Genomic DNA, 23,217 nt, shown 5'->3' with positions numbered 1-23,217 from the left:
CATTAATCAGTTCCAGAAGAGATCCGTTTACTGAAATGCTGCCCTTTACATGCTCCCAGATGATCAGCTTCTGGTAACTTCTTAATTACTCTGCCCATCTCCCATGGAGCCACACACGAGAGGCAAACCCGTTCAACCCTGCTCACGCTGAGTGAAGACGTTTTAGAAGCCCTGATGCGTTAACCAGAGGACACACGAAGGCCAGCACTCATCGAGCGTATACCAAGGCTGCCTCAGGTTTAGGGGTGTGAAGAAGCCAACTGTGGGCTGGATGCTCTCTGGCTACTTAAAGCCTCCACCATTTAGCGCCGCTGCTGGGTGTCTGCTCACCGTGAGCACGGTGCTCCCTTGCTCAGGAGTGCAAGGCCGTTGGGAGTGCACAGGAACACGCGCCTCTGGCACCCACGCCGGCTCAGAGCAGGGCTTTGGTTTTGGAAAGCACACCGCTTTGACCCGCATAGCTCCCCTCAGGATGTGCACGAGCTCTCTGCCTGGGAACTTTCTAAATCCCAGTCTAATCTTCTCTCCTGGGAGCCCAGCCTCACCGGACACCTGTGTTCAAGCCAGTGTCTGGGACTCAGCGGGCTGCTGCAGTGGAGAACCCTCAGCCCCTCAGCCACTGCCTCCTGCGGATACAGGTGGTACAGGTGGCTGAACAAATAGCACTGAGGCTTCTCTGCAGGGGGTGTCCAGACAGCCTCTTCCCTGAGCAGCACAGCCACTGAATTGAGTTAACAACTCATTTGGAGCGATTGTTCCCATATCCATTCCAAGCCCCGTGCAATAAAGTTCACACATGAACTCTAAAGAGCGAGCCCTGCAGGACTGAAGGGAGGAGGCCCCAGCACTCTCTGCCCCCCAAACAGAGCCCTGGGAGGGACATGGCAGCCCTGTCCTGCACACCTGTTTGGAACAGGCTGCACTCAACACCATCCTTAGCTGACAACCTCTGGGAAGCACTAGAAAAACAGAAGAAAATGCACAGGCACTGAAATCAGTTGCTGGAATCCAGAGACACCTCCTAGTGCCTAGGCAGCACACAGAAGCTGCCGACAGCACATCTGAGAAGGAAGCAGAGTTACTCTGACCTGTCTCCTCACCAAGCCAAAGCCTTTACCCTTCACACTGACCGGACCTGCAACTTCCATAATCAGACGCCACCATGAGCTTCAGAAGAAGTCCAGGCCTCTGGACAACACACAAGTGTTGTTTACGTGGTTTTGTGGCCATGCATATAACGGAACACAGATTTCCACCCAGGCCTGGTGTTTGTGGGCAATTTGAGGCGCTCTGGGCCTACTCCTATTTCTTAGCTCTGAGAGTGGGCACTTGTGTGTGCACACATGCACATCACAGACCGGGGAGAGAGTGGGCTGAGCGTGGCGCTGACAGACAGTTATTATCCACCCCCCCCCAACAGAGGCAGCCCAGCTCCCCTCCTAACCTGTGGTTCAGACCCCGGCTCCTCCTGGCTGCAGGACTCTAGGAAGGGACTTGCTCCCTGAGCCCCAGTTTCCTCCCATGAAACAGGAGAATAAACTTGCCTCAGCTTCCACGTGTCTGGAGGACTCATTAAAAGGTGCTTCCCACACAGTCAGCACTAAAAACTAGAGCTGCCATTATTTCTTCTGAAAATCAAATGAGATCACCTGTTGTAAACTGCCCAGAATGCACAGCGGGTGCTCAGGACTGGCAACCCCGTTTTCCTACACGTAAGCAAGAAAATGACAAACGTGAAGTGTTAGGGGCCCTGGTGTGGCAGGAAATCTCCCATTGTAGAAGAGGCTCTAAAGCTATAGATCCTCTCTCTTATAGAAGAGTCTTGGCAGGTTGGAAGAAAAAAGAGATTGGCAAAGGCCATAGCACAGCGGAGACACGGCGAGGTCCGTGCTTGCTGACAATGAACACACCTGGCAACCCAGGGGGACGGAGGCACCTGCCACCCTGTGCTGGAGGGTGACCCTGAGGGGAGCTGGAGCAGGGAGGCGAGGTCTGGGGGAAGCCGGGCTGCAGCTCTCCCTCCCACCCACCTACCTCTAGGGGAGACAGACCACGTTTGGGGTGGCCCAGGCATGGGCGAGGGTGGGGCTGGCAGAGGCAACTTGCCCTCCTACCTCTGGTACTTTCCTTCTTGGTGCATCGCAGCATCAGTGGGGGTGCCATCTACTGAACCACATCACCCACAGAAAGTGACGAGAGCAGAGACTAGAATGGAGACCCTCCATCCCATGCACAGCAGCCTTTTCCTCACTAGTGGAGCCTCGTGCCCTCTCTGTCCCCACACCCCAGGGCATCGGGCGAGCTGCTCGCCCCAGAACTGCTCCTCTTCCCCAGGTGGCACAACACTCAACGACATTCAGCCCGGGGCCAGAGGAGGTGACTGGAATGGAGCACGCGGCTCAGTGCCCAGCAGAGCCGCTTAGGAGAGTCAGTTCCAGCCTCCTTCCTCACAGCAGAGGCCCCATGGGCAAAGGTCTAGTTTTAACCCTCCCCCTTTGGCACTTTCTGTCATCCTTCAAACCCCTCAGTTTGGGGAGGCTCTGACTCCACCCAGGTTACACTCCGAAGACCAGCCCTAAACTAAGCTCCCGAAGCCAAATCTCCTGGACAGTGCTGAGGCCCAGGCTTCCTCTGGGTGAGGCTTCGTTCAGAGGAGCCAGGGCTTTTCTTTCTTTCCTTCAGGCAGGTGAGGAAAGGGACCCGGAATCACACACATCCCGCTGGCCTGGAGCAGGCGAGACGGCAGGAGCCTGCGAAAACGTCTAACAGCCCGGCCGCCGCTCCTCTTTCCTGACCCAGCGCCTCCCAGATTTGTCAGGCCCTCGTCTGGGCGGTCGGACGTGAACCCTCGTGCCCTGGGACTGCGGCACACGCCCCTGGACCTTTGACGTGGTATTTTCATCTTACTTTGGGTAACTTGCCCCAAACTGAAATCTTGAGAAATCAGACCAAACTGTATATGTAACTGGCCCGTTGGGTTCCAAAGCAAGTGCACAACGGAGAAAACGGAACACAGGTGCACTGACCGTCACGAAAGTCTGTGTGCTCATCAGCAGCGACCAGAACAGTGTGAGGGGCGGGGAGAGTGGGGAACACGCTCCAGAACCACAGCTCGAGAAAGCGCACCAGGTGCCTGGGGAGGTTCTGGGCGCCACCGAGTCCAGCACTGTTAGCCCCCTGGGGTGCTGTCCTGAAAGTCTTACCCCCACAGAGCAATGTGGGGGGAAGTATCCAGCCCCGTGCAAAAGAGCTCATGTGAGAGAGGAAAAAGGCAGGGCCGTGACCTTAATGCAAGATGTTCCAGTGGCCCTGGGTCTCCGGCCTCGCTCGCCACAGCCTCCCCGGCGTGGCCCAGGGAGCAGCTGGGAAGCCAGCCTCCGGCTGCGTCCCACCTGTCCCTGCGGAACACAGCGGGCACCAAGACACGTCGGACACCACTCTGACAAATACTGGACCTCTTCTGCCATGTCTCATTTTAAAGTTTAAAAAACAATGAAGGGAAAGAAAGAGTGAAATGAAAGAAAATGGAAGCAAAAACAGGGGTGAAGTCAGGGAAGCTGGGAAGGATGAGCCCCACGACCCTCAGCTCCCGCTCGGTTTAGGAAGCACGGCCGAGCCCACCAAAGCTCAGCAGCCCCATAATCTGAAAACCCAGGCCGGGCGGGTAACCCGGTGAGGAGCGTGTTCCGGCTGCCCCGTTGCCCCGCGGCATTCGGCTCCTGTCACACACACACGTTCCCAGGACGCCCCGTGGAGGGCACAAGGCGATACCACACTGATGCCCCGTGGACTCCCAGGGTTTCTAGGAGGTTCTTCTGAAACAAGAAGATGCTCAACGGCAAGGAGAGTGGGGGTGTTCCAAGGAAGATTCATGTTCAGGTTTATCCATTTATAACCAGAAAATGGGTGTACAAAGACCCTCCCCATGAGATACATTTTCTGTACAGTGAAAATTCTATTTCCCATTTCTCGTTTCCAAACCTACATGCATGGTCTCTCTTCCGCCATATGCAATAAAAACCCATAGCATTCTCTTCATCTTCACTCAGGTAGGTCTCCCAATTTTTTAACATTTATAAAAAGTGTCCTCACTAATCTGACATCTTTATCAGTTCCAATCATTCCTGATTGTCCATCAACAACCTTCCTGATCGTTCTGCTCCCTTGCTGCCACACTCCTTGTTTGCTTCTCAACGTCGGTGCCCGAACTCGACAGGGACGCCAGCGTCAGATGAGGACTTCCATCATCTCCCCGTCGGGGAACTCGGGCTTGTGCAGCAGGCTGCCGCCGCGGCCCTTGTGGTCAGGTGACTTTCCGTGGCCAGGAGAGTTCTCTGCCAAACACAAGGGGACATCAGTAGCCCGCTCCCCAGAAAGGACACAGGTCTTAGCAGGTCTCTCTGCAATGGGACCATTTCAGATCCCACCGCTCACCACCAGGGCGCGTGGCAAAGGCCGCGTGACCCGGCCCAGCCGCCACATGACCCGGCCCTGTCGAAGCAGGTACTTCCACACGGCCCCCGCCTTCTCGGAAAAGGGCATTCCAGGAATGGAATCTCAAAGAAAAAAAAAAAGGCAATGCTGTATATATATACATATCTATTTTGTAGGATGAAAATAAAGAACTCCCTTGAAACAGTGAATGTATGACCCCAATAACCCCACCCCCTCAAAAGAATTCCTGAAGAGAGCTGTCCCCAGGACTAAGATCAGTCCCCAAGATGAAGCCAGGTCTATTCTTACTCAGATGCTTCTGTGCTCATCACAAGGTCCTACCTCCAGCTGTCTTCTCTTACAAGTTTTAAAGGGACATTGGTGCTGGCCGGAGGGTGGTGCCAGGAGCTCCCCTCCTCAGTGGTTAAACCTGCCTCCTCCCCCTCAGTCGGGAGGCGCTTCCGACCCTGAATCCTTAACGAGTAAGGCTGCATCCACGTACCCCGTGCCTCTGACGCGGCTGGTGGGTGCTACTGGCTCTGCAACACCCCTCAGAGCCCGTCTATTTCCGCCCCTTGTAGGGAGGGGCTGGCTACAAGCACACACCAAAAGGGCACGCTCCAAGTCGTGTGATCCTTTGAAGGGTAATAAATTAAGAGTGTCTACACACATTTTATTCCCGTGAGAGCAAACACAGCCTACATGCTCTAGGGTAACCACAATCATAAAAAAAATCGCCCCATAAAGTGAAAGCTCATTGGTGGCTCTGCCACCTCCCCAGCTCAACGACAGCCCCTGTCTCTCAGGCCAGAGGGAGAGCAGAACCTCTTACCCAGCTTCTCTGCTGTCCCTTTGGCCGCTGGGTGTTTCAGGACCGGGCTGTTGGAAGGGGTCACGCCCAGCCTGCCGCGGTTGGGCAAGGAGGCCATGTTGGGCCAGAAGAGCTCAGTGCTCTTGTCCGTCTGGGTGCTGCTGTCCTTGCTGCCTGTCTTAGCGTGGGCGCTGCTGGCCGATGTGGCGGACACTGTGGGGGACAGTGCCGTGGTAGGCGGGGCCGGCAGTACAGGGGCGGAAGCGTGTTCATGGTTCTCCTTCCCCAGAAGCAGCCCTGGGGACAGAAAGACAGCTTTTTCAGTGTTAGTTCTTAACATAAAACAAAACAAGAAAAGCCGTCTTGAAGATAATTTCCTTCTTGACTGAAGATTGTTGTATGCGTTCATTGATTCCTTCACCAAATGCATTTACAAGCACTTATTATATGTCTGATACATTGATAAGCACTGAGGAAATTTAAAAAAAAGGAAAAAAGTCTCCTCCCCCAAACTGTGTAGTTCTTTTCTTGAGGGAAAGAGGTGTAAAGTAAACTGGTTATATAATAACTTGTAGGATAAAATTATTCTAAAGTGGTTCAAGGTGCCTATTAGGCAGTGGTGGGGGGTGTGTGGCATTCCTGAAGGCTTTTCAGAGTCGACTCTTGCTTCATCTCACGTGGCCCGTGGCCCGGAGCAGCCGTGGTGTGCCTAGGAAAACTGGAAGGACTTCCTGGTCCTACACATGGTCCCGCCGGCCCGAGGAGCTTCTGAGTGGCCCATAATTCCACCCCACCCTTGGCACTGGATGGTCTCCCACAGCACCAGGTTCAAATACAAATGAGTTTTCAGGTCAGAACAATACTGAGTTGTCCACATTATTACCCCAAAGAGACCCCTGCAGCTGAGAGCCATGGCCCCAAGAAGCAGGAACCAGCTCCAGGGAAGAGCCACTCGGCCTCTTTTTCCTCCCGCCCCAGAGTAGGCCGGTGGGGGTGGGGCGAGGAGGGCATGCGGCCAGGGAAAGGGGGGCACGATGGGCCGTGCTCTTCCTTCTCCCCAACGTCTCCCAGCAGAGTGGACAGGAGAGCAACTTTTTTATTTTTAAATAACCAAACACAGCACACATTCAGAAGAGAGCCAGCACTCCAGAACACTAGCCTGTAGAAAACGTGGTCAGCACAATCAGCTATTTGTTCACGTATCTTAACCAGCCAGCAATTCATGAAGTACCCTCACCAGGGCTGTTTCAAGGTGCCCATTCATAACTCAACACAGAGCAGTTCAGTTTGTCTACAGCTCTCGCTTTTCAAATGTAATGTGCCCATTAGTTACTTGGCTATATCGTTAAATGAAGATTCGATTCAGTGGGTGGGACCAGAGACTCTGCTTCTCTAACGAGCTCCGAGGCGATGCCGGTGACTCAGGGCTAGACCACACTTTGAGTAGCCGGGGTCTTGAGCTAAGTGCTTCACACACATCATCTCACCTTGTATATTTCACAACTGTCCCATGACACATGTCCTGTTGTTATCTTCTATGTTAGAGACAAGCGAATAGCAGCTCAGTGAAACAAACTTCTCACAGCTAACCAACAGCAGGAATGGGATCCAAGCCCAGCTGTGCCCGACTTTACGCCAGCCTGCGCTCTCCCCGCCTAGTCAGCCGCCCGTCAAAACTCTGCAGTCGGACAAGGATGTTCTCGTGGAACTAAGTCACCAGGCAGTCACGGGAGCCCCTGAGCCACCAGGAAGGTCTATACTGTTCCCTCTACCTCCTTCCAGAGCCCACTGGGCGAGAGATTGTGGAAACGATGCCGGAACTGGGCAGTGGCCCAGGAATGTGTGCCTCGGCCTGGCCTGTCCGAGCCCCTGTTTCTGTGACGCGTGGACACCAGTGACACGACACCAGTGGAACCCCAGAGCAGAGAACACAGCAGTTCTCCCTGTAGACTGGGTCCGGCTGCCAGGCCTGGTGTAGAAGTGCCACACGCTGAGGGACAGACGCACAGACACCAGAGAAATGCCTGGCCGGACGCCACAAACCGGCCTGAGGGCCCTTTGGGCTCTTTACCAGGCATCTGAGCACCGACTCCCAGGCTCTCCCGTTGGGCTGGGAGCTACGTGTCCTTGGGAGGGTCTTTGATGATCCCAGCTGCTGTCCGTGCACGTCCTCTTTGAAGTGCACTTCCCAGGAGGCCAGGGACTGCTGAAGTGACCCGCGGAGGGACTTCAAACAGGGATGGTGGCTGGGTGCCTTTGATCCCCCCTACTCTGTCAGGTTCATGCTGGAAGCTCTTACCCCCTTCGGCATGAAGCAGCCAGGCCCCTGCTGACAAAAACTGGCTCTCAGCTCCAGAGATAAACAAAGCACGCTCCGACCCGGGGACAGGCATCAAAGGAGGGCCAGGCCCCGGAGTTGCCAGAGTGCAGGGAAAAGAGTGGGGGACGCGTGTCTGGGAACGTTGCCTGCAGCGCTGCTCACTTCCTCTCCGGACTCCGAGAGCCCGTGGACAGGCTGGCCCTCGACCCAGGAAACCCACTCATGGCTAATACCACATCTGCAGAATTCTTAAAATTCTGCCTGTGCAACAAGACAAAAAGAACAATGACCACCAACCTCTTCTGTTTTAGCATGCTTCTCCCAAAGTGCTCCCTCCCCAGTATCCCAGTGTGCCCTCACCAGAGCCCCTGGGATAACAGGGCAGACACTGCCCTGCTTCTCTAGGTACAGAAGCCGAGGTGGAGCAGTCTCACAACTGGTCTGGGGCAGGGCCAAGTTCAGGGGCCTGACTTCTAAGGGCTTTTCCCACGGGAACATTTTACGTTGTAAGGGTCAGTTGCCTCAGCTTTCAACAGTCATGCTAGTAACTGCATGAGTCACCCCGTGGCTAATGCCGATCTCGTGGTGGAGCCGCTGCTCCCACAGAGCCCTTTAACTTCCACAGCCAAAGGGGAGCTGATTCTCCTCCCCATTTCACAGATGGGTGAACTGAGACGTGGAAGTACTCAGTGGCATTTCTGTTCCCGTGAGGGACAGAGCCCGACACCACAGAAGTGTCGTGGCTCTTTGCGCCAGACAAGGTTGCCTCTCACTGCTGGCGTGGCTCTTGCTTTCCAGACGCGAGGCTGAAGGAGGCGCGGGGCTCACCTATGCTTCCCTTCCAGGTCCTCTCCTCCTTCTTCTCCTCAGCTAACTGGCTGCTGGTGAGCGAGGTCTGGCGGGAGTGGGTCCCAGTGGCTGCGGCAATGGAAGGGACGGAGCGGGCTGGCCGCAGGCTCGAGGCGTCCGTCTTCCCGGCATCTTTACGGGATCGCTGCTGAAGGACCTTGATCATGGCGTCCTTCTCTATGATCTTGGCATGGAGGTTTTTAATGCTGTGTAACAAAACAAAATAGAACAGTCATAAACAAAAGCGTAGAAAAACTCGAAGCATTGCTCTCAGGCTGCCCCAGGGACTTGAATTGTAATTGAGGATGGAGAGTGAATTGCAGTCAAGTCTTCAAACATTTATAATCTGCAAACCGTGTAAGATGGATCTTTTGAACTAGATCAAAAGGGTACACCTTCTCTGGTCCCTTAGGAGGCTCTGGGGCTTCTAGGAACCCGAGGATGAAGGTTAGAATGACCGTGGCCGCCTAACAGGGCCCCTGGACCACAGCATGCTCAGGGACCAGCTCAGGGACCAGCTCAGGGACCAGCTCAGGGACCGGGGTGCAGGGAAGGAGCAGCAGGAAACGCGGGAACTATGAATATGAAGCCTCACACAGGGTCAGCTTTCCAAGGAGGTTAATTTCCCTACTTTCTGAAAAAAACAATGGAGAAGATAATTTTTCCCATGATGGCCAAAAACAAGAATTGGAAAACACTTGAGTTCTTTTCCCAATATGGAGAGTAACCGGCTGACCCTGTCAGCTGTCCCGAGCAGGACGGGGCTGGCATGTGGGCACCAACGTCGGTCACTGGGGTCTAGAGCTGAGTGATCAGAGTGGGGCCCAGTGTCACGGCCGTGCGCACAGCTGTCCCTTACGTGTACTCCATGTCCTGACACCTCCTGGTGGCCTGCACCACCTCCTCCTCCTCCTGCCAGATGTGAGCCTCCAGCGAGCCCTCGCCGTAGCTGCCGCTCCTCGAGTGGTTGATGATCGTGGTGTCCCTGGCAACACAGGACACGCGGGCGTGACGCAAACGCTCACGAGGAGGCGCCCGAGGACACCACACTGAAGACGTTTCCCCACAAACCCCTTCACTCCCTCACCCCCTCCTAAGTCCCAGACAGTTCTCTCCCTCAACTTGACAGAATTATGACGGTGCCTAAGGAAAACAAAATAAAATCCTAAAATAAAACTCCCTGCCCCTTCTCCTAACAACTCTGTATGTTAAGCTGTGTAGCACACTATGAACATGGATGCTGTGCGTTTACTGAGATATGGGTACTACTGTTATATTTGTGAGTGTGTATCTTTCGCCCTTCCTTATCCCTTCCGACTTTCTCAGTCAGCTGAACTTTTATTTCTACTCCTCATCCGCAGAGCAGCTATTTCAGTAATTTTACAGTGAAACGAAGACTCAGAATAGACTTAAAACTGTACTGGTCCTCTTGAACAGACAGAGGCTGAAGCCGAAATCTTCCACCCTGTTTGCATTCTAGCTCACTGCTTGTTTTACAGGCCCCTGCCCAGGATTCGGGTCCACGTGGCGTGGCAGCCACGCTGGTCGCACAGCAGAGAGATGGAGAAGACACACCCCCTGTGCTTGCACAGTCCAGGCCGGGGGGCGCAGGAAGGGAGGGGCGGACACAGGTAGGCTGAAGTGGTGGAGCTGGAAGCAGGTGTCTGAGAGAATGCAGCTGGTCAGAGAGAACTATTCCCGCCACTGGTTTCAGCAATGTAATCCCCCCGGTAAACGATGGCTGGTGAAAATGAGAGAGCTGTGTCCCCTGCATGGTCTATGTATATCTTTGACTGAAAGGCGCAGTAATGTCTCTCCGATCAGTGAGTGCTAAATGAATGAGAAATGATCTAGCGGCCAGTGGCGTCCAACCTTTTGGCACCTGTGGGCCACACTAGAAGAATAAGAGTTGTCTTGGGCTACACATTAAATACACAAACACTAACAAAAATTGCTGAGCAAAAAAAAGGGTTTTAAGTAAATTTACGATTTTATGTTGAGCAGCATTCATAGCCATCCTGAGCCTCATGCAGTCCACAGGCTGGACACCCTCGAGTTTGGCCAAATAGTTCACGTCTCTTAAATGCATAATCCACTGCTACAGTCATATTTAACATTTAACATCTCTCTTCTAGAACACTCAGAAACAGCAAAAAAAAAAAGAGCCCCCGTTTTAATCTTTTTTAACAACAGCTGCCAACGAACAGGCATTTCCCTCCTGCCGTGCACTGGGGAAAGCACGTCACACTGGCATCTCATTTAATTCTCAGAGCAGCACGTGCGGCAGGTGTTGCCACCCCCGTCCTGCAGGCGGCTTTGCAGGAACACCCGGTGTGGGAAGGTGGCGAGGAATTCACACCCAGGTGTGTACTGACTTCCCCACATGCCCTTAACCGTCACCATACACGCCAGACGTCGCCTGTGTTTTATGAAGAAGGCCGCGGCAGAGATGCACGCAGATAAAGTGAACCCACAGAGCAGGCACACATGGGAATGTGGCTTAAGTGCAAACAGTGGCTCAAAATAAATCATGAAAATCTCAGTAATGTGGAAAAGAAGCAAAGTGCTTTAAACGTGCTGGCAAAAACATAAGTCCACTCTGTTGTGCACAAGAAACATCGACACAGAATTAGTGGCTGGAGAAACATATTCAACCAATTTACTTTTGGAGAATTCATTCAGATCCAGAAACAGATTTAAAAATTCATGTTTACTGCCAAGTAAGGGCAGCAGGCACAATCAAACAAAAACAACTTAGAAGGCAAGTACATAAGACTCAAAAAATAATTACATTGCTCTGAAATCTGTAAAAAGCTTCAAAACCATAAAACAAGGCCAATCTCTCAAAATTCTGATCCATGGTGCCAAGATGCATCGGGAAGGCAAAAATCAGCTGGTACACAAAAATCATTTTCTTTAAAAATCATTACTTATAAGTGGGAAGTATTCATCGGTGGCTGAAAAACACAAAACTAATGACTGGAAATACTAATTTTTACCATTCTCAAAAATCTTCCTTTCAACAGAGAAGCAATACTGAAATTACGGAGGTTTTCTTTGAAAACAGCATTAAGATTGGAGCTAAAAACCTGATTTTTCTCAAGACTGTGGCAAGGAGTGGTCAGTAAGGAGGAGGTCAGTATTTCCACAGAATTATTAGATGCTCCATAAGCACATGTGGAAGCAAAGAAGGGCGGAGGGCAAGAGAGGTGGGAAGGGCCGCGTTCCGTCCGTCCTGTTCTCTGTGGGGGCATTTGCCCTCGCACGGAAGATGACGAACAGGGCCGGGCTGGCACCATGTGAGGAGCTGATGGCGGCTGGGTCGTCCGGTTCTACTCACGCCCCCACCACCCCACTCCTGTGCCCCCATACAAGTCTCATGCTTCACACCTATTCATTGCCCCAAGTTGGGAACTGCCCTGCCTGGTTTCAGAAGCTGTAACCGTCCCATGGCTAAGGCTGAGTGAGCGACCTTGGGACCGTAAGCCGATTAGGAGACAAAGCTTATCTTCATTGTAGGGGTGCCACCCCATTCAGTTCACCTTGCTTGGCCCTGGGCACATGACTGGTTAGCCAATGACAGGTAAGATTCCTTAAAGCAGGGATGACCTAAGACAGGCAAGGTCATGAAGGGGCCCTCGGGGAAAGACTTGGGGGCGGCTATAGAAAAAGAGGGTGATAGACCCTTACCCCTCACTTTTGACATAGCCTGAGTCCTCATTCTGTCTGCGAAAAGTCTCCTTCCTAATCTCTTGGCTGCCTTACTGCCCCTACCTAACACCAGAAACAAGGCCCAGAGGTGGGTGGGGCCCTGTGCTGGAAAGGGGTGGGTTCCCTGAGGGCATCAGGCCTAAGAAAGAATACATAAAATCCTGTGAAACCTACTTTACTAATACCCTCAATTTAAATGATAAGGGTCCAAGCAGGAAGTGAAGTGAGTTTGTTCTCCAAAGTTTTATGGCCCTTTAACTATCTGACTCCGAATAAGCCCACATAGTTCTTAGAATATTATCTATTGTTTGAGCGTTACTGCCTGATAATGATCGATGAGCTTTACTTCCGTGCCCTGTATTCCTATGCAAAATGAACCCAATAAAAGCCCATTGAGAAACAGGCTGCTGGTCCTTCTCCTCTGAGAGATCGGCCACCTCTCCCCCCCAAGCAGATCATGTCTTGATAGACTTATTCTCATCATGGTGGGCGAGGGGGTGGTGGGAGTTGGGGCAGGCCCTGGGGGTAGAGCCCCAACTTCTGATTTTACCCTCTAGTCCCATTTGTTCTCAGGCCCCAGGCCCCAAACATGCATCTAATCTGATAAATCGATAGTTGTGGAGGCAACAATGACAGAGGCCCCTTGGTCGTGCTTCCAACATGACACACTGACATTGCTAATGGGGCTTCTGTGTCCTCAGCCAGTGGAACAGGGTCTGGTTCTCTGCTTGTAACCAGCCAAGAATTTCAATTCCCACTTCAGAATGAAGTTAAGTGACACTCAGAAAGGCTGTTGCAGGGTCACACACGGATGGTCGGCAACAGCTGGGGAAGCCTCACGTGTGGCGTCCCGCCTACCTGCGCAGTGTTCTCTCCTACCAGTCACAGGTTCCTCTGACGGCCCAAGTCCCTTTGTGACTGTGTGGTGGTTTGTTCTCTTCCTCAGGATAGAGAGGAGATTTACTCACTACCTTACAAAGCAAGAAGCTGAAGATGACCAGTTATATAAATATCAAGAAATATTCCCAAGAGTTTCAATGTCCCACCCAGCCAGTACCAAGACTGCACTGGAGGCTGTGACTTCCTCCGACTCTCGTATCATGACTGCAGCTTCCACACACAACACACGTCCCCACACACAATAGACGTTCCCACTCCCCAAGGCTGGCTTGGATGGGATATTGTGGGTGTTTCTCCCCAAAGCACAGACAACAGTCCAGCACTAGACAATGATCCTCAAATGGTCATTTTCCACAGGAGTCTGTAGTTCTCTCCAGGTGTGGTGTGCGGGGGCATCCAGTGGGGGCATCTATGCCCACGTGGGTGGCCGCTCTCTCTCCCAGTTCCTGGAGGCAACACCTGAGCGTACTGCTAGTGACATTTCTCTACCTGAGTAACGAACATGAGAGCCCATGAATGGCTCTCAAAGTATCCCTCCTCTGCCCCAATGGGCCTTCTCTTCTTCATGAAAGAAGAAAAAACACATCCCAAGAAACGTGGGACTAACTAGCCCAGTTTTATGGATGCAACTTTGAAATTTGAGGATCTCCTCCAAATATACTGACCCTAAATTTTAGTGAATTCCAAACAACTGTGAATTAAATGCCCCATACAACTTATGGACCAAAAGCAAACTGGTGGAAGGTGGAGTGGGGGGAGAGGCATTGAGAGACCTGATGGGAGAACGCACAGCCACTCAAGCAGTGCAGGGTCACACGTGCAGGCCGGGCCTGGCCGTCACGCGTGCAGGTGAGCTCCAGCAATCAAGGGAACTCGCTGCTCACTCAGGCAAGAGGAGGGTTTCACAGAATTATTTTGTGAATTACTGAACACTCTGGGCTAATTTTGAAAGAAAGAATGAGATTGTGCCCCTACAAAGAGGAAAGAAAGCAACAGAGGTAATAACTGATGGCAGAAGAAAACCATTTCAGGCCAAGTGAAGTCAGCTGGACGTCAGAGAAACCTCACTTTGACTCGTGGCGGCAGTGTGAACTGGAATCAACGGTGCTGCTCTCTAAGCCTTATTTCTTCACTGCACAATGGAGATAACAACAGTTCCTCCTCTCAGGGCTGTTATGAGGCTTAACTATTCTGACATGCACCCACTACTAAAAAATGAATGTGAAGTGGGCCTTCCCATCGCTCTTGAAGACCCTGTGGTATTCCACGATGTACCTGTACGTCACATAACTGAACGGAGCCCCTCTGCTGGATGCGCAGCTGGTCTCACCTCTCGGCGGCCGCAGTGGCCGCGGCGTTCATGGCGAAGTGCCGGATGGTGCTCTCCTCCAGATACTTCTGCTCCCACTTGGTCATGTCGGCCTCCAGGGCCAGGATCCGCTCTTCCTTCTCCCTCACGAGTTCCATCAGGGCCGGGGCATTGTATTCTGGCATGCTGGCCAGCGGGCTGTTTCCATGTTTCTGGAGAAGCAGGAGAAATAACACCTTGATGCTGAAACGAGGCTATACAGCAGACCACACAAACCGTGTCTGCACGGCTGCCCACGTGGAGCAATCACGGCCCGTGCAGATCCTCGGCACACTCACACACTCCCGTCAATCACACTTCCTCCCTCCCCAGTGTGGACGACCAAACTTAGCAGAGCCTAACAGCAAGATACCCCACCTACCAAAGTGTTCTATCTCATTCAGTAGTCACGGAACTTTATCATGTAAATAGAAAATATAATCCCGGTTTTAGAAAACTAAGCTTCTGAGAGGTTAAATGAACTGTTCCATGTCTCTCAGCTAATCAGCCGTAGGGTCAGATTCAAACCTGGGTCTGGGGGTCCATACAGCTCTGCATGACAACAAGTGGCTTGTCCAATGTCCTGCAGTTAATTTATACATAAGCAAGAACAGGACCTAAGTCTTGGCCTCCTGGCCCAGGGCACTTTCTGTAGACCTCAAGGAAGTGATTCCAGGTGTTTGTTTTCCCCAAGGCTGGAGATAACATGTACAGGCCAGAGAACCTAACACGCACGCTCCCCCAGCTGCGATGCTCTCATCTGGGAACCACAGGAATTAATACCTGCCCCACCTAGAAGCCTGAGGATCAAATACGATAATGCACATGAAGGCATTTAATAAATGTTAAAGGGCTAAACAATGTAAAGTGCTACAAAAATCCTCTACTGCCAGTCCAGCCGTTTCTTTCCTTCGTGTCCGTATGATGGGAAATAAAGCAGTTCTATCGTCTGGGCTGCTCAGGAGTTGAGGATGTTCCTTCCCACTTCGGACGTTTTCCTTTTCAACTCAGGCAGGCTCCTTCCTCTGAACAGCATGCCTTCGAGGGCGATGGGGTTTTGATGAGGTTGTGACTTCAGGGGGCAGTGATTCCACCCCAGCTGCTCCATGCGCCCTCATGTTTTTCTGGGATCACATATTCTGGTTGCAAGACGAGAGGTACCTGAGCGCTTCACCCTGAACCATGTCGATGATCTAGGGCAACAGCTGGGCGTTCGAGCTGCCCTAACGGACTCTAATCTTACCAGAGAAAAAAGAGCAAATGGACCCATGGGCTTTTGTAAACCATATGCCTGCGTTCAATTTTTTAAAGCTACGAATACAGATTATTCTAGGATATCACCAGTGACCAATATTTAAGCAAGGGCAGAGTGCAGGCACGTAACTGTCCTCACTGATCTCTGCAGGAGGTTACGACCCCTCCCCAGCCAGGCACCTGGCCTCATGCAGGAGGACAGCAAGTCCTTCAAGACAACAAGCTCCCCGGGGCTTAGAAACGTCCCAAGGAAAAGACCCCACAGCCTTACTAAGCTGCCCTCTGTGCGGGTCAGTTTCTATCTAAAGCCCCACGTGGCCACCTCAGCCCACTCATTTCCGCAGAACCCTTCTGGCCCCTCACACGGCCCTGACAGGTCTTCACGAGCACCTCCTTCAGGCCATAAGACTCATTAAGCAAGTGCATGAACTTCAACCCTGAAGCATAAAGGCAGGAGTCTGACCAAACTTTATAATATGTACCACATGGAGCTCGTAAGAAACTCAAGGCTTTTGAGTGGATATATTTGTATTAAGATTCTGCCTTTTGGGGTCATAGACTGCTGCATGCTCACTGTGCTGGCTCACTGCCCTATGAACTGGTAAAATGGTACACAAGTGTTAAAGAAAAAGCAAAAAGTAACAGTCATCTTTTTAATAAGTAGGCAAACACAACTAGGAAATTCTTTTGTATCATAAAAGACAAATTAATAAGCTCATTTAAAAAACTATAATATTATTTTTACAGAAATGCTGAGTTAGGCCCTGGCTGGTGTAGCTCAGTGGATTGAGCACAGGCCTGCAAACCAAAAGATCATGGTTCGATTCCCAGTCAGGCAACATGCCTGGGTTGCAGGCCAGGTCCCAGCAGGGGATGCACGAGAAGCAACCATACATTGATGTTTCTCTCCCTCTCTCCTTCCCTTCCCTTCTAAAGATAAATAAATAAAATTAAAAATAAATAAATAAAATTATTAAAAAAAAGAAATGCTGAGTTAAATGAAGTTCTGTTTTACTCTGAAGATTGCACCCCCTCCCTTTGGTCTCATGTCAGCCACGAACAGCTGGGGGTCTGCTATCAGCCCCCCAGACTCAACCCAAAATGCAGGCAGAGCCACTTCCTTGGAGAGCCTTCATTCTGGAACTCCCGTCCGTGCAGGTAGGCCTGAATCTGCAGTCCGAGGAATACCGGTGGGAGTGTGCTGGCCCTCCGTGGCAGCAGGGATATTTTTCACAGAATTCTAACTTCACATTTCTTCTTGGTACACAGCAGCAGTAATGGAGTTGAGTCTGGTTTCACTGACTCAGAATAGAAAGTCCAGAGATAAGTAATCCCACTGAGGGTGTGGGTGACACAGTAACTGGAAACATTTTTTTTCTCTCAAAGTACTGACATGTGCCCCTTTCGTCAGCCAAGGGTCTGTAAGCAGCCCCAGTGCCAACACGGTCCCAGCATCAGAGAAGCCTGCCCTGCAGTCGGGGAGGTTAGAATCCCAGCAGCTGCACCACAGAGAACGGCTGAGAAGCTACCGCAGTGCCGGGGCGTGTGGCACGGGGCGGGAGGAGCAGAAGTGCGGGGACGGACTCACCGTCAGCCACGCCAAGACGGTGAGAGGCCGGGCGGGCTTCTTAATGTTCTGGACAATGTCACTAACACCTTCCCCGAGCACACACCCAGAACTGTGGGTGCCTGCCAGGAGGAGGGGCTGGCCTGGCCTGAGTGCACGCTTTCAAGTGCTCTCAAGGGTTTCAACCACAACCACTATGCCCTATCCAGCAGACACTTCCATGGAGCTGCCCTGCATTCCCTGGTTCCCAATGTACCGCTCACCCCCCTTCGTTAGCTGCAGAGAGGGCTTTGCCCACCACCCTGGCCTGAGTGCTCTCTGGAGCCCGGAGTCTGACCGGCCCGTATGGATCCCAGTCCAGCCACAGGGCCGCCCTGCGGGGCTTGTCCCCTCGCCGAGGTGCACGGACGCTGCGGTGAGTGTTTTTCACTCTGTGCTTACTTGTACCTGAGTTACATTAACGCCTGTTACAAGGATAAGGGAGGCGAGGCAGAAGCTTCGGGACAACATTGTACTTCTGGTGTTTAGCATAAAAGGGGGGAATGATATGGGAAACTGAAAAACCTCTGTTTAACCTTTATTTGCCCAGGCCCCAGGCGCCCTAGAGAGAATGATGGGGCCGTCTGGGAGGGTGGGTGGCCGGATAGTGAGAACTGGAACTGGCACCCCCGCTGATAGAACAATTATCACATTCTGTTTCTGTATCCCACGTTTGTCACGTAGACAGGAAGACCCCTAATCTATATATTCCCCAAGAATCCTTTGTTCGGGGCTCAGAATTTGGAAATGACTCCTCTGGGCCCGTGCACGTTAAACAATAAACCTCGTACTCCAGAATCCCTCGGTGTCTGGTTGCTTCGTTTTCCTGTAACACTGGGACAGTCCTGAACTCCTTCCTCTCCTTTACCTCTGCATCCGCACTGCCGGTCACGTCCTACTAGTATCACCCCTCACCAGCTCCCCTGTGGATTCAGCCTGGATGGCACCAACAGCTGTCTGCTGGCCTCCTCTCTGCACCACCTGACCCCCGGCCCTCCCGCCACCACCAGAGGGCTGTCCCCAATCCTTGTACCACAGTCCTCTCCAGCTTACAAACTCCCTGTTGTTGGCTCTGTTGGTTACAGGAACAAGTCCAACCTCTCACCTCGACCAAATGCTTTCCACAAACTGGCCTTCCCCTCCTCACCAGCGACCCACCGGGCTGTCTCCCGGCTGTGGGCTGCACGCAGGCGTCCTGAACCAGATGCACCTCAGCATGCCTCTCCTTTCCACATGCTCCTCCTCTATCTCTGATGTTCTCACCCGGGGAACCCCCAACAAACTCATCTTTCAAAGTCCAACTCAAATGTCCTGCTCTGTGAAGCCGTCTACAGCCACATTCCCCTATGCCCAGTCCCCAGGGTTGCCACTTTCTGCAAGGACGTTTGTCACCCCTGTGAGGGGACTGCCTGGCTCCTTCACTGGCCACTGCGTTGGTTCACTACCACCAGGAGTTCTTTTCCTCTGCATCCTCAGTGCAGAGGGCAGAGTCTGGGCCACAGCAGGGGCTCTGCTCCAGAACGGTTTGCCCGAGAATATGCGCATTCCACTGTCTGTCATCCCCTCCCCTCCTCCCCCACCTGCTGGGTTCTCAGGGCGTCCAGCTCTCTCTCCAGCCAGGTCCGAAGTCTCCGCTCCATCTGCTCTCGCTTCTCACAGGCAGACTGCAGCTGGGTCAGGGCCTGCTGCAGCTTCTCAACTTTCTCAACATAGGCTTGCTTCTCTCGTAACTGAGCAGAGGAGAGGAAAAAGGAGCACAGCATGTAGAAGAGCGATTCTCAACAATGGGGTGGAGGAGGGGGTTAGAGACCTGACCTAAACTACCAGTGCGTCTACTTCCCACCCCAATTGCTCGTGTGTGCGGGGACGGAAAAGGTTCAGAGGCGGCCACTGGTTACATCGCACGTGGCTGGGGTGCCTGGAATTGAAGACCCTACTGGGGCACCTGCCTTCAACCATTTGTGCAGCTCTGAGCTCAGCCCTTAGTTACTGCTGAGTAATTACAGCATTTGTTGGTGTTGGAAACAGGATTAAGAGTTTCTGATGTTATGAGGAAATGCTTCCTTTATAATGTTAACTGAGAAGTCCAGAATAAAAAATTATATGCAACACTGTCACAACTCTGTCTATTTATAAAGAAAAAAAAGACTGAAAGGAAATACTTAAAACCATTAACCATATTGACTAGCATGGCTGAACAGTAATGTCTCATTTTCTTTATTCTCTTCTGTGTTTTTTAAAATTTCCACAATAATTATAAATTACCTTATACAGAGAATTGTGTGTGTATGTCATGTGTGCCCATGTGTACGTGTGAATAAATACACACATTTCTTATTCTAGATATTTGGAGAGTAACTTTCTTCTGAAGATTTAAGAGTCTTTATAGACAAGTAGCTCTCAGCCCTGAAGGAGCAGGAAGGCCATAAAAGAACACTCAACACAATCATCAGGATGGAAGTTAAGGAACAAAATCTGTGTCAATGTCACATCCAGTGTGGACTGAGAATCCTGATGATCAACTTCAAGTTCTCACCCTCAGACTTTTGTGCTTTTTCAGTCAGGAGTCTATGCCACGATCATGAGTCCCTGGTGCACTTCTACTTTTCTGGGAACTGGCTGTTGCCCAAAATTAGGCTGAGGCACATACCTCTCTGGTCCCGAGTGAGAAGATATTGGATGCTATTTCCTGTCATTCTGCATCTGGGTGTGTGGCTGCCATGCAGGTGACTCAGATCCTGGGTTCGGCCATGACTGCACCGGCAGGCAGGCACATGCTAGTCATTGGGGAGCTTGCTGTGAAGGGCAGTTCTGACCGAGCAGGCCGCACTGCTGTGAGCTGTGCCTGTGTCCTAGCCAAAGCCACCGGAGTGAAAAGGGAGGGGTGGGAGGGTGGAAAAAACAGCAGCTTTATAGCCTTTATACCTGCTACTGGGATCAATTTTCATCTGGCTCTTTCATTCACTGTATTTTTGATTGCTTGATTTAACTTAATAGGCACTTGAGGACCTACTAACTGCAGGTTCCTATTCAAAAAGTCTCACCTGATCAAGTGTTTTGTGAGTACCATTCACATACAATTGATACACCCTAGATTGTATGTAACTGTCTAAGTGTGTAGCCACTAGAATATAAACGCCACGAGACTGGTCTGTCTTGGTCCCTGTTGGGCAGTGCACAGGGTGTCCCCAATGCCTGGAGCAGTATCTGGCATTTACTGAGTAGGTGCTCAATAAACACTTGTTAAGTGAATGAATTCCTATTATCCCTAACCAGCTGCAAGATTCTTGAAGGCATGGATCTCTCTCATTTACCTTTTTATCAGCCTTAAGCTTAGCAAAGAATATATTATGATGATGATTAATAACAATAATTCTATCACCCAACATTTCTGAAGCACCACCATGTTATTAAGCTTTCTTTGTGCTTTATATGTAGTATCTCAATTAATCCTCCCAATAATAGTAAAAGGCAAACTGCTTTATTATCTCCATTTAAGAGATGAGAAAACTGTGGACTAAAGAGGTTAAGTGACTGCTCAAGGTCAGAGAGCCGATGCACCCACCCTGGGGTCACGATTCTAACTCACAATATTCTGGCTCCGAGGCTAAGCTGTCTTGGGAGGTGGTGGTAATCACACTAAACAAGCCATGTGGCCTGAAAAGGGCCCTTCAGCAAAAGAAACTCGAATAGAAGCCAGGAAGCCAGACACAGGGGACATTTTGGAAAGGCTGCACACAATCAAAGACCCTACATCAATAGAACACCAAGAAAAGATCCACGATGGTAATTATAAAAAACCTGTCTTCAAGGGGTTCGCAACTTTTTCTTCCATAGAAATACTGAAACAAAAAGATGAAAACATTTCTTATTTTCCTTCCATCTACGCATGGAGAAGAGGCCTCAGTAAGTGATTTCGGTTATCAAAATAGTAAGGGATCCTGTCCTCATAGTAGGCCCCCATCCTTCAGGGGCTAAGGTCACTTTCTTTTTCAAGACTTATTTATTTTGAGAGAGGGAAAGGAAGTGAGAGAGAGGGAGAGAAACATCGATGTGTGGTTGCCTCTTGCATTCCCCCAACCAGGGGTCTGGCCTGCAACCCAGGCCTGTGCCCTCAACGGGAACCAAACCAGTGAGCCTTTGGTTCGCAGGCCAGTGCTCAATCCACTGAGCCAGGGCAAAGGTCACTTTCTGTGGCACACGTTTTCCTGTGTAATGAGTTCCTCAGGGGTGACAGAAAAGATACTCCGGGGTTGTTGCCCTCAGATTCCTCAGACTGTACTAGCTCTAAAACTGCAGTTCCTACATAAGACTTATGGGGTTTAAACAGCTTCTAATGGACAAGACCCTTGCAGACCTAACAATCTTCCCCTTTAGCTGCTTTGATCTTGAAGCTGAGATTTGCTGAGACACTGAGTTACCTGGCATCACTGAAGGAAGAGCTTTGGATGTTCAACAATTGCAGCAACAGCTGGACTGATAACAATTCTCTTTTCACTGCCTATCAGGCACCACGCGGAGCACTCTGTGTAGACCACCTGGGTCGTGCGCCTCCCAGACTCGAGGCTTCTGCCTACTCATCTAGACCTGCCCTCCCTTTCTGACACTGTCCGCAGCCTGAATCCCCTGGCTTTGACCTCAGAAGCCATCTTTCTACTTCCACAGTCAGGCTTCAAGGAAAGGTCTACCTTATGAAACAATTTAAATAGTCAATTTTATCAGGAACTACTAGTCCCTAATGCTCGAGTGGGACCAAACTTTCCTGTACGTGGGGTTGAGCAGCAGCAGGTCATTGCATGGCTGAGCCAATGTCCAAAAACTGGACACAGGTGTGTCAAAGGCCACCCTACCCCACCCCTATCAGAGGACTTTTGCCTTTTTAATGCAATCAAGAGTCCAAAGATGAAGCTATTGAATAATAATTTTTTTTATTTTTAAAAGATTTTATTTGTTTATCTTTAGAGGGGAAGGGAAGGAGAGAGGGAGAGAAATATCAATGTATGGTTGCCTCTCGCGAGTCCCCTGCTGGGAACTGGCCTGCAACCCAGGCACGTGCCCTGACTGGAAATCAAACTGCGGTTGTTCGGTTCGGTTCGTAGGCCCACGCTCAATCCACTGAGCTACACCAGCCGGGCTATTGAATAGTTTTTAAAAAATGTTAGTCTCTTTTCTCTAAGTCCTTCCACTTATCGCTAGCCCTGGACACTTCCCAACCAATGGGCTGCGGGCTGGTTTGAGGGGAGTGTGGGGGCGACTTTCCTCGCAAGTCCCCCGCCATGTGCCACGGATGAGAGCAAGCATGACAGAGACATGGTGTGATCTGCGTGGGGAGGAGAGGTGGCCATTTTCCCAGAGGAAAAAGGCTGTAGGCAGTGGCCAGTTAGTTACTCAGGGGAAAAAGGCCTCAAGCCCCCTCCTCCAGAGCCTTTTATTGGGTTCTAATACAGAGGAATACAGGGCGGCAAGGATCAAACAGTAGGTAACATTTCAAAGACATCTGAGGGCTTACTATGAGTCAGAGTCTGTCAGGAACAGAGTTTTAGGGTTTCCTGCTCAAACCCTTAACACATGAATGAAAACACTCTTACCAGAGATTTCACAGGTTTATCAAGAAGTCTTTGTGATGCCAGATTTTTCCCCAGGACACGCTCTAGCAAGGCAAGGAGCTGCACCCCTCCCCATCAGGTATTCAGGCTTAAGGGGATTAGAGCCAGAAAGTGCTTCTCCCAGAGAACATGGGGACTCAGACTATGTCAAAGCCGGGGGGGTGAGAGTCTACTGCTCCCTCTTTGTTGCAGCCCCCCCAAGTCCTTCCATGAAGGCCTCCCAAGGGAGCAAGTCTGGCTTAGGTTGCCCCCCCCCATGAGGGGTCTTACCCGTCATTGACTTCCGACCAAGCTTTGGGGGCAGGGAGAGGAAACTGAGGCAGGGTTTGCTACCAGAGACAAGCTCTGTCTCCTGCAGCTCCATTCTAAAGGTCATCC

The 23,217-nt window shown here is 51.3% G+C and overlaps 1 protein-coding gene across 3 annotated transcripts in view; it reads right to left on the bottom strand.

Moving 5' to 3' along the window:
• Nucleotides 1–3,874: 3,874 nt before the first annotated feature.
• AMOTL1 (angiomotin like 1) overlaps nt 3,875–23,217 on the bottom strand; it is a 147,196-nt gene continuing 127,853 nt past the window's right edge. For all 3 annotated transcript variants that reach the window (XM_053670445.1, XM_037163451.2, XM_037163449.2), the window contains 6 exons: nt 18,814–18,963; nt 14,356–14,546; nt 9,274–9,399; nt 8,394–8,620; nt 5,267–5,542; nt 3,875–4,334 (listed from right to left, as the gene is read on the bottom strand). In XM_053670445.1, coding sequence (XP_053526420.1) covers nt 4,228–4,334; nt 5,267–5,542; nt 8,394–8,620; nt 9,274–9,399; nt 14,356–14,546; nt 18,814–18,963 — 1,077 coding nt within the window. In that variant the 3' untranslated portion in view covers nt 3,875–4,227. The remainder of the gene's footprint in view (nt 4,335–5,266; nt 5,543–8,393; nt 8,621–9,273; nt 9,400–14,355; nt 14,547–18,813; nt 18,964–23,217) is intronic.

The sequence above is a fragment of the Artibeus jamaicensis genome, unplaced genomic scaffold (genome assembly GCF_021234435.1).
Source record: "Artibeus jamaicensis isolate MK-2021 breed Jamaican fruit bat unplaced genomic scaffold, CSHL_Jam_final contig_585, whole genome shotgun sequence".
NCBI classification, from domain to species: Eukaryota; Metazoa; Chordata; class Mammalia; order Chiroptera; family Phyllostomidae; genus Artibeus; species Artibeus jamaicensis.
The sequence above is the reverse complement of the archived record's forward strand: the minus strand, read 5'-3'. Positions and strand labels throughout refer to the sequence as shown.